This window comes from Pimephales promelas, chromosome 23 (assembly GCF_988280905.1).
Source record: "Pimephales promelas chromosome 23, fPimPro1.hap1.1, whole genome shotgun sequence".
NCBI lineage: Eukaryota > Metazoa > Chordata > Actinopteri > Cypriniformes > Leuciscidae > Pimephales > Pimephales promelas.
Genome location: NC_142791.1, coordinates 19,153,362 through 19,165,106, shown reverse-complemented (window position 1 = coordinate 19,165,106; position 11,745 = coordinate 19,153,362). Strand labels below are relative to the sequence as shown.

Sequence of the window (11,745 nt, the reverse complement as noted above, 5' to 3'; positions counted from 1 at the left end):
GGAGATTAGAAATTGGTCTAAAATGACCTGTTGTGAATGTATGACAGTAACATTACGTTCAGGTTTCTTCAGTAGTGGAGTAACTGAAGCATGTTTTAGGCTGTACGGGACCGTGCCATTGCTCAAACAGAAGATCAGGCCCTATAGTAGTAACAATTTGCCTAAGAAAGCGCGGAGGAATAATATGAATGACTTTAAGTAGACCTAAAATGTTCAATAATAACTTTACAGAAGAGAAATTTCATGCAGATTATGTACTCGAACGCTTGACATGGTGTTTAAAGTGTTGCTAAACTGACTGATACACACATCTGCACCAGAGTTTCATGATGACGAGAGAGAGAGAGAAATTAGTATGCGTGAGAGTCGCGCACACACTAAGAAATCCAACCGCTTGCTGGGACAGCAAATGGGAATATTAAAATCACCCAACAGTAAAATTGATCATGCATTGTTACAACATTGCCCAAAATGTTCTCAAATTCATTAAAAAAAAAAAAAAAAAAACAAAAAAAAAAAAACAGTATTTAACTGTGAGGGTCAGTAAAGCACTGCAAACAGCCCTGGATTGGCCAAGTCCTTCAGAAACACACACATGCGTTAGCAATATAGCTATTAGATTGCTGACCTTAGATCTGTTTGGTTGCGTCATTTATGGTACAACTACGGTTGATATTTCTTTGGGTTATAGTTCGACTGGCATGGATCATCATGACTGATATATTTGAAATATCTCATTCACTCACCAGTCAGTGTTACTAATAATCTAACAACTGGAATACAGGAACGATGTGAGGAACAATAAAGTGGAAAACAAAATTCCATTTACGTATAAAATTTGACTTCTGACCACAGAGAATAGAACATGGCTGATGATATTTGTACGTATAGGCACCAAAAACACAACAGAACAACATGAGGCTTTACAAAAATGTTTTACTCGTCTGCAAGGTCAAAGGCACGTTTGTAAAATGGCATAAAACAAAATCATCCAGTTTTTCTAGAGAAATATTATAAACATTTAAAGGCTCTTTGGGTCCATGTGCTACACATCAGCGGTCACTCAGAGGTCATGCCCAGATGTATGTGTGTGTGTTCCTGCGTGGCTCTGAGCAAACCCTCCTGCTGCAAGATCATCGCTAACTGCAGAATATCACAGCGCACAGATTTAAGATTGTTTTATGTAACATCTGTAGTAACCGGTTTATTTATATGAGGAGCAGACCGCAGTAAACACCGACATGGACCAAGCTGTGAAAGAAACGAACATGAAGACAAACACAATATTGTTACAATGTTTGTGAAGATGATGATTAGAACGAAAAGAAAATACTATACAATAAGATCCAAAAACCGTGACATCAAAATTGTATATTCACAATGTTATGAATGTTTTTTAAAAACCTCTAAGTCAAAGTATTTGATTACAAATGTAAACATGAGTGTTATGCATCTGGTTGATAAGACTCATCTTTGCCTTGGTGAGATTTAATCTTAATTAAATATTTAATTTCAAAAGAAACGGACCCTCTGTAGGACAACAGATGCATTCTGGTCATGATGACACGTGTTTTTATTTCCATCGTACAGACTGGGACGCCGTCATTTATTCATATCAAACTCAAGTATAATCAAGGGCATAATATTCAATTGAATCAATAATTTAAAAGAGCGACACTAGTTTCTCTGCCCTGTAGCTGGTTTATTCAGACATGATGCAGAAACGCAGCTGATGAAAAGGTTCTCTCTCGCTGGATAATGTGAGTCAGCTCAGGCGTGTGATGGGACATGACGGAGAACACAGGACACCTACAGATGGAAAGGTGATTCCTGCGCTGTTCTGGGAATCTGCGGTCTGTGTGACGCAGCGGCATCTGATGTTCACACTGTCCTGGAGGGCAAACGCAGCTTGTACATGCCAGCCAGAGCCCTGGCAGCAGAGAAGATCATCTGCCGGCGGGGCGTCCCGGTGAAGGCCTGGTGCCAGTCTGTGCGGCTCACGTTGGGCACACTTCTCTCCAGAACTTCCCCCACCGTCACTAGCAGACCGGACCAGCGCAAGTTATAGTCAGGAGGAGTCAGGGACTGTGCCTGGAGGAGAACAGCACACACACACACACACACACATCAGTTCATGTGACAGCACTAAATATAAATACATCACGTGAGTTCAGTGCTAAACTTCCATAGTAGGAAAACAAATAATGGGGTCCATCAACTGTCTGGTTTCCAACATTCTTCAAAATATTTTCTTTTGTGTTCATCAGAAGATAGAAACACATACAGGTTTGAAACAACTTGAGGGCGAGTAAATGATGACAGAACCTCATTTTGAGGTCACCTATTCCAGTTTAGATTCTTTTCATCTAAACTGGTTATAATCTCGTAAGCCCAGTAGTAAATGTTTTATGAGCAGTAGGATAATGCATGCAAATGGTGTACCTTTAATGCAAACTGTTTGCAATCGCATTGTTTACTAGATGGCACAAATGGTGATTAAATTGCAGGACAAATGCTGATTTTTCAGCCAATGAGATTGCATGCTCAACAGAACCCGTCCACCTCCCCCAGCTCCACCTGTCTAGATCTCAGCATATCTCACATGCCCACAGCAGCGTGCGTGTGCATCTATTGGCAGCAGTGTGCGTATCTATCGGCAGGATAGCTTGTGTATCTATAGCTTGTGTATCTATCGGCAGGAGCGCGCTTCTATATCTATCGGCAGCAGTGTGTGGCAGAAAACATTAACAGATGTATAATAAATCAGTTAGCGTAGGAATCAAGGTTTTGTCATGACAACATTCCTGCAATGCACATGTTTCTTAGAAGAGTAATTAGACAACATTTTAAGATTGTAAGACTGGAGAAACTGGAAGAGAGGGCTGCTCTCTGAGAATATAAAGTATATATTTGTATATTCTCTTTATTACAGAGCATTTGATGTTTTGTATTTATTATCTTTGAGCCGATTATGAAATTGGCATGATACTTTTACCTGACATAATAACATTTGATTTGTTACATTTAATTTTATTCCGACTGAATCTGAAATTTTTTCCCTAGTAGATTAAACTGATTTGTATGTTAGCGCAAATTTTGCATCAGACGTACGTGGTTCGCAAAGACAGGAAGTGAAGTACTATGTACTTACATTAAAAAATAAGTACAATTTTCTTATTGTGTTCAGGTTGTATTGTAAAACACTTTTGCTGCTATTGAGGTGTGATACAGGTAAGGTTAGGCTCAGGTGTGGTGGTATGGGTCGGTTTAAGGGTAGGTTAAGGTGTAAGGGAAGGGGAAACAGTGTAATTGACCTATGGCTAAGCCACGCCCCCTCCACTCACTCGGACAAACACGGCACGGGCGCTATGGCAGCTGTCACAGTAGGAGACATTTCACAGGAGGCAATTGGTGATTTTTGGAAACAGCAAAATTATATATCATCTTGAAGTCACCTAAAGGGCATGAACTATGCATTGGAGGGTTATATTAATAATTTTATTGTTGAGAACGTCAATGAAAAGCTTCAGCTCCAGGCAAAAATGTACAGGTCACAGTGTAAACATGATAACCCGCATATCGTTGCCATCACCGTTTGGTGCTACAGTATTTACATGAATCATTCAGCACAACATTGTTAACATTTGTTATCTCGGTTATTTACAGATATATGTTAATGAAGCTAATTGACATGATGTACAACGCAGCTAGAAGCTAACGTTAATGTTTTCTAATGTACGTCTAAAGTTAGACTAACGTTACGTTAGAGATTTTAAAGATAACGTTCAAATACGTTGTTGACTAACTTAGATCAGATGTAGACATCCTTGTTTAATTTATCTGCGTTTATTTGGTGTTGTGGTCTAGCTATCGCATAACTTTATCCAGAGCAGACACTTATCTTGGTTGAGATGTGGCTTGGGAAAGGGTAAAAAAATACACACCGTCGCCTAACCTCTCAGGAAACTAGTGTCAGAGTTGCATGTACCCCATGCACACCGTTTGACCATTTTAAACTTAAAATAAGTCAAGTCACATTTATTTATATAGCGCTTTTCACAATACAGATTGTATCAAAGCAGCTTCACAGTGATAACATGAAAGTAGTACAACACAGATCAATAATATTGTTAAATATTAAATATCCCCAACTAAGCAAGCCAAAAGCAAGGCAACAGTGGCAAGGAACCAAAAATCCATCAGATTGGATGGAGGAAAAAAAACCTTGGGAGAACCCAGGCTCAGTCAAGAAAAAACGAAAGAAAACTGACTAACTCCAATGCATTTCAATGGAAGTGGAAGCAGAGAATGTGTGAGTGTAATGAGGTTAGCTGCGCACTGTGATTGGTTCATGTGATTGGTTGAGGGCGTGGCATAGCCATAGGTCAATTAGGGCCCAAGCCCTGAAAGGGTGAAGGCCCTATTGTTTTCCTTAGAATTATTATTATTAGGGCCCAAGCCCTGAAAGGGCGAAGGCCCTATTGTTTTCCTTGGGATTATTTCTTCTTCTTCTTCTTTATTATTAGGGCCCAAGCCCTGAAAGGGCGAAGGCCATATTGTTTTCCTTAGGATTCTTCTTCTTCTTATTAGGGCCCAAGCCCTGAAAGGGCAAAGGCCCTATTGTTTTCCTTAGGATTATTAGGGCCCAAGCCCTGAAAAGGCGAAGGTGTGTGAGTGTATTGAGGCGGCTCGTCAGCGCCCCCTGGAACGGGGTCCGAACACTTGGTCCATAACTCAAACACGCTTGCATGTAATAATATGAAACTCGGTACACATGTTGATCTCATCGTTTCATCTATACCTCACCCTCTTACTTTTTACCCCAGCCCAACAGGAAGTCGGCTATTGAGGTTTGTTTGTAAAAAACACGCAATGGAATGTGAAATACTCCTCCTAGAGCTTTGATCCAAATTCGACGAAACTCGGTCAGCGTGAAGTCAAGACATTGAGGATGAAAGCTTGTGTGGGGATTTTTGATATCTCGAACGGTTTGGCCGTGGCGAGGAAACGAAATCATGGCGAGAAACGTGAAACAGGAAGTGTGTTATAACTTCAGCATACATAAACTGATCTTGATGAAACTTCAGCAGTGTGTTCGCTGTAAGAGGACGATCACATGGATGTGACTATTGTGAGTCAAAGTTATAGCGCCACCAACTGGTAGAAGGAAGTGTGTCACTTTCAAAATGCTTTGAAATCACTCTCTTATTTTTACCCGATTTGCTTCAAACTTCATCTGTATAATGTAAATATACGGCAGATGTAGACCTGTGAATGGATTCTTGATATCTTTTAAACAGTTGCTGTGGCAATGCATCAAACTTTACCATTCTTTTAGGATGCTTTTGAGACACTTAACATGATTTAAATTGCATGAAACTCAGACACATCACATTTATTAGCCAGTAGACGTGCAAAGTTTCAGAAACGGGCGTGGTGAGGGCTCAGTAGCACCACCTTTTGACAAAAGTGGGGTTGTTAGTTTTATCTACAGTTACAAAAATCAGTATGTATAATGTACTCCTCGAGCTGGACAACTTTCTAATTGACACTCATTAGCTAGGACCCACAGAAAGTCAGATATGTTTGTTTGAATGTGGTCATGCTCAATCTGAGCCTACGTCTCTGTCTCTGTGTGTGTGTGTGTTTTTAGGGGGAGGGGGCTTAACCATTTCACTGCTGTGTGTCTGGCCTGCATAAAAAAATACATTTCTTAACCCTCTGAGACCGACGGCATCGTCGACGACGCCACGCGACTCCTCCGATAAATATTGATATTATTTGATGAAAAATTGATGGATTTTCTTACCGTTTTTTGCAGCAGAAAGCTAACAAGCTAGCCGTCACGGCGGTGTCTTTGGTGTCTTTCTAGCCTTTACAGAAGGTTTTCTATCCAGCCTGGAACTTGTGCGTCCTTTCAGACTATTTCAGCAATAAATCCATATGTGTATATCCAAGTTTTGATCACTTGAAGTCCATAATTTATCAATTTTCCGTCATATTTGCCGCTAGCTCGATGCTAGCTGCCATTTTGGACATCTCGCAATGCTTTTCGTGAGGTTTTTGACCAATGACAGGCTGATCCGTCGTCCACGTTGGTGTGCGTCATTACGCATGAACCAAGGGTGATATTTTGGAGAGAGAGAGACGCACGGCACAGTGTTTGAGGAGAGAGAGAGAGACGCGAGTTTTGAAGAATACACAGAGAAACACGGAGAATAATGGATCCTCAGAGATTGAGAAGTAAGAGTTGTAGATTACACTCTTTGTCTCTCAGCCATTGTTTGTCTGAGTTTATTTACTGTAAAAAGTATAAAAAAGAAAAAGCTAATATGATAAAATATACATGTTCTAAATACGTAAAAAATGAGTTCTGTAAAAGTAGTATTTAATTTTTTCATGTTTGTTACAGAGTTGTGGATTACACTTTGTCTCTCAGCCATTGTTTGTCTGAGTTTACCTAGAGATACAAACAAAGGATGTTGTAGTGGGGGGTTGGTCACACCTTTTACCTGTGGAGAGAATAGAGGGGGGTTGGTCACACCTTTTGGCTGGAGAGAGAATGGTCATATTATAGCTGTGGTGGGTACAGTACAGTAGCTATCTCAGCCATGGTAATCTTATGTGAAATCAAATACAAAAACACTAAATGATCTAATATTTTGCTTTATTTATTTGTTTTACAGTCGTGTAAATGAAGAAGACACCATCCCACCCACCCAAGCCAGACAGGAAAGCTCCTATTCTTCCACTGAGGAGGCCCCTTCCACTTCTGCTGCAGCATCCCAGCCTTCCACTTCTGCTGAAGTATCCCAGCCCTCCACTTCTGCTGCAGTATCCCAGCCTTCCACATTTGCTGCAGCATCCCAGCAGCTGCCAGGAATTGGTCATGGACAGCTGCAGTCACGGTCACGAGGGAGAGCGCGGTCAAGGTCAAGATCCAGATCCAGATCTGGCAGCTTGAGGGGACGACAGAGTCCTGAATCAACAAGGTCAAGATCTAGATCACCACAGCCAGCAGCCCCAACTCCAACTCCATCATGGAACAGTGAGAGTCAGCCAGACATCCCTCCAGTGCCCAAAAGGTTCGTCCCAACAAGAAAGCCAGGACATCAGCTCAGCCCCACATCCATTTACACACCATTGGACCTTTTCAAACTCTTTGTCAGTGACAGTGCAGCAACCACTCTGTGTAATAACACAAACACAAACGCTGCAAAAAACATTGCCAGTGGCAAAAAATATTCCTGGAAAAACTTCACCGTTGGAGAATTTTTCAAATATTTAGGACTGACTTTCTTTTTTGCACTGGTGAGACTGACAAATATCCGGGACTACTGGAGGACAAACACCATTTTCAGCCAACAGTTTCCCCACTCAGTGATGACACGTGACAGGTATCAGGTAATTTCCTGGAACATCCACATGAGCGACCCTGATGAAGATGTCCACAATGACCGGAAGAGAGGGACACCAGCTTATGACCGGCTGTTTCGTCTGAAGCCCCTTTTAGATGATATCAAACATGCATGCAGAGCATTTTATCACCCACGGCAGAACCTTTCAGTGGACGAGAGGATGGTGGCAACAAAGGCTCACACAGGCATGACCCAATTTATGAAGGCAAAACCAACTAAGTGGGGCTTCAAACTTTTTGTGCTGGCAGACAGCAGCACTGGGTACACTTTAGACTTCGCTGTATACACGGGGAAGTCTGTGTTTGCTTCTGGTGTAGGACTGGCATACGACTCGGTTATGTCCCTCTTGAAGAAATCATCTCTAGGGAGTGGCTACAATTTGTATGTAGACAACTTCTACACAAGTCCAAAGCTATTCATGGATCTGTACAGCTTGAACTTTGGAGCATGTGGCACCTACAGGGACAACAGACGAGGATGCCCCCGCACAACAACAAATGCCATGAACAAAAAGGATCCCAGGGGCACCATCAGGTGGATCCGTGACGGCCCTCTGGTTTTTGTAAAGTGGATGGACACTCGGGAAGTCTCTGTCTGCTCCACAATTCACCCGGCATTCTCTGGCAACACCGTTCAGAGAAAGGTAAGAACTCCGGATGGAGGTTGGAACACCAAATCCATTCCATGCCCAACCCCAATCACTGAATACAACAAGAATATGGGAGGTGTTGATCTTTCTGATCAACTCATCCAATACTACTCAGTTCACCATAAAACAATGAGATGGTACAGGACACTGTTTTTCCATTTTTTGGACATTGCTGCGACCAACAGTTTTTTACTTCACAAGGAAATTTGTGCAGAGAAGCAGCAACAGCCCATGACCCACAGGGCTTTTCTGGAGGAGCTGACAGCCCAACTGTGGTGTTACAGTTGCAGTTCCTCCCACCCAGCAACAAAGTAACCATGTACCCGTCCAAACATCAGACCAAACTGAAGCAAGCAAGAAGGCCTCCTATGGAAGAAGGTCATGTGTGAACTGCAAGCAGACAAGGCAGGTCAAACAGGCCACCCCCTGGAAATGCAAAGCCTGTGATGTGGCCCTCTGTGTGATTCCTGATAGGAACTGTTTTGAGGCTTGGCATCAGTGATTTTCATGAGGCCCAAAACGCCAGGACTTCCTTTGGAAAAATGTAAATATTTTTTGTTCTGTTGAAGTTATAATGTTCATTCCTGTGCTCAAGGACTCCAAAGACTTAAACAAACTGTTTTCCAGAGGAAAATTGCTTAGCTTTTATTTATTTGTGTGTGATTTCAATAAATATTTGAGTGATTCAATTTCCGATTTATTTTTTCATTTGTCTTTGTGGTCCCATAACTTATTCTACATTCAGGTGACATCAATGCAACACAAATATAATGAAAGTTCAATTTGTCCTGAAAAAAAAGAGGTGTGTCAATTGTCTGTGCACCAAAGGGTTGATGTTTTACAAGCTTTTTTAGTGAACAACACCAGGCGGAATATTTATTGCAAAAATACCCTTAGGTCTCAGAGGGTTAAACCTGGTATGTTTTAAATTAAGTTAATTAAATTAAGTTTTTATTAAAATTTTTATAAGTAAAGGCATAATATAACCAGTTTAATTGTAGTGCATAGACAATAGTTTTATATAATTAGTTAATTAATTAAATTAACTTGGTCCATAAACTTGATCTGAAAATTTGGTCCATAAATCAAACACACTTGCATGTAATAATATGAAACTCGGTACACTTATAGATCACATCAGGCCAAACAACTTTCTTGCTCTAAGTTTTACAACAGTTCAAATGGAAGTCGGGAATTATGGGTTGTTTGACTAAATCTCCTAGGAGAAATACATCAAATTACAACGCATGTTTTTACCAATCACCACCAAACTCGGTGTGCATGAAGTCAAGACATTGAGGATGCTCAATTCCAGAGGGATTTTTGATATCTCGAATGGTTTGGCCGTGGCGAGGAAATTAATTTTATGACTAATAAAGGACACATAAAATGTGTTATAACTTTGCTCGTTTTACAAAACTTGCCACGTATATTGTTCTTGTCAAGCCGATCAACTTTCTAATTAACAGTAAGAAGCTCAGACCAAAAGAAAGTCAGATATTGTAGTTTGGATTTGTATCTTGTCTCTATCAGTGTCTGTGTGGGGAGGAGGGGGGGTGCTGGTGTGTGTGTTTGTGTGTGTGTGCGTTGGTGTGTGTGGCTGACTGTAGATTTTTCCTGCAAGTCCTTGTCTTTTGCATAACAATTTTGTATTGTTTTAAATGACAAAATATGCATATAACCCTAATCTTTTAAATGTATAGTTTGCTTAAAATAAAAATAAGATAAATTGGTAAACTACAAATTGGTAATTGAAGCTGAATGAATTTAAAATTCATGTGCTATATTAGCTATATATTTTCTGTATAAAATAATACTCTGATTAAAAAAGAAACATCAAATATGTTTTTAGTCAATGTAGAATGTGTAACTTAAAAATAAAAAGATTAGTGCTCTGTTTGAGGACAATCCTGTGTGGGGAGTCGGCAGGGGGATTTCTCTGTTGAGTGAGAATTAATTAAAATTTTTGTTTTTCAATGTAGCATTCTAATCAGGTAAAACAAGTAATATTCTCTGTCTTTATATATAGTTATGTGTGTGTGTTTGTATATATATATATATATATATATATATTGCAGAGCCCTCACTAATGCAAGCTCTTCAGCACACTTCTCTTCGATAGTCAAAGCGGGGGTTAAGTTTTTGCACGTCGTGCAGAATAACCCTCTTTATATATATATATATATATATATACTTAAAAAAGAGTGGGTTAAGTCGTGCACAATAACACTAAAGGCACCATATATATACTTAAATATAGCTGCGAGCAGCGATGAAGGGCCAAAGCTGGCGGTACCGCCATCCAGGTGCCTTTAGGTAACTAAAGGTGCCGGGGTTGCGGTGCCACCGGCTTGGGCCCGCAATCGCTGCTCGCAGCTATATTTAAGTATATATATGATGCCTTTAGTGTTATTCTTTAGTGGAATTTGAAATACTCCTCCTAGATAATTCAAATACACGGCACGAATCGAAAAATGATAATCGATTCAAGATCTTGAGAATCGGAATCAAATCGATTCTTGAAATTTAAATCGAAACCCAGCTCTAATGGCAAGCCCTTTTAACATTTAAAAGCTAAGTTTGACTATCCGGAATTAACATTGTAGATAACAACGTCTTTCTGACTAGTCGTAATTACATTTTGGATAGTTTGTATTATCATTTAAGATATCTGTAACGTAATTGTGACTAGGACAGATTGGCAAGCCGTTTTAACATTCAATCATTTTAACCTACTAGTCTCTATTTCCATGCTACCGTTGTAAAGAACGATACTTTTAAACATAACCTAAATCACCATAAGGTGTCGCCAGGCGACCTTCTTAATGAACGAGTCATGGATTCATTCGTTCAAAATGCTGAATCATTCAGTAATGAGAAAACACATTGCTTTGAGATGCGCAATGGTTCGCTGTGATCTTTGTCTAACTATTTTCTCTGCTGAAACAGAAAAAAAGTCAATATTGCATCCAAAATGTAAGTGATGTGTCTTGTGTGTGTGACTACGTTTGTTGCAGTGATAAGAGTTGCACCCTTGTTAAAGTGTAAGGCCTTGTCTTTCTGGATATAGGTCTTCTTTTTTAACAAAATATGCATACAAGATTGTATTTTTGATAATTGAACCTGAATGAATTTAAAACGAATGTGCTATATTTCAGATCATATATTTGTTTTTCTTAAAATTTGAACTAACCTTAACTTTATTCTCAGCTGAATTATAAATCATTTATTTCTTTATAAAATAAAAACACATTTGATTTTTATTTTTTAATCAATGTTGAACGTGTAACTGAAAAATAAACAGATTAGGGCTCTGTTCGAGGACAAGAAATTAAAACCAATGTGACATGATGAATGTCCAAAAGATGGCAGAGAGAGAGAGAGATTTTGGTTGCAGGATGACTGGATAGCTCATGACGTCATAAACAGTGAAGCCACCGCGCCGCCATATTGTGATTCCCTAGTGAGCTCACGCGTTCTATTGAATCAATAGGAAATTGTATGAATTGACTGAGAAAACATTGCATAACGGGACACCGTTTTAAAATCTAAAGTCTCCCTGAACAGTCTTACAATGCAAACACCCTAAACATTTAAATGGGTATTTGTTTAAAGTGGAAAATTATTCCTGCTTATTAAAAATTAAGTATGTGTATTGTGAACTTAAAATATAGCTCT

At 39.8% G+C, this 11,745-nt stretch overlaps 1 protein-coding gene across 1 annotated transcript in view; it reads right to left on the bottom strand.

Annotated features, from left to right (window-relative positions):
• Positions 1 to 919: 919 nt before the first annotated feature.
• Positions 920 to 11,745, bottom strand: part of prrc1 (proline-rich coiled-coil 1) — a 53,680-nt gene continuing 42,854 nt past the window's right edge. Inside the window, exon 9 of the mRNA XM_089126584.1 lies at positions 920 to 2,091. Within this exon, the coding sequence (XP_088982710.1) occupies positions 1,882 to 2,091 (210 nt within the window). The 3' untranslated portion in view covers positions 920 to 1,881. The remainder of the gene's footprint in view (positions 2,092 to 11,745) is intronic.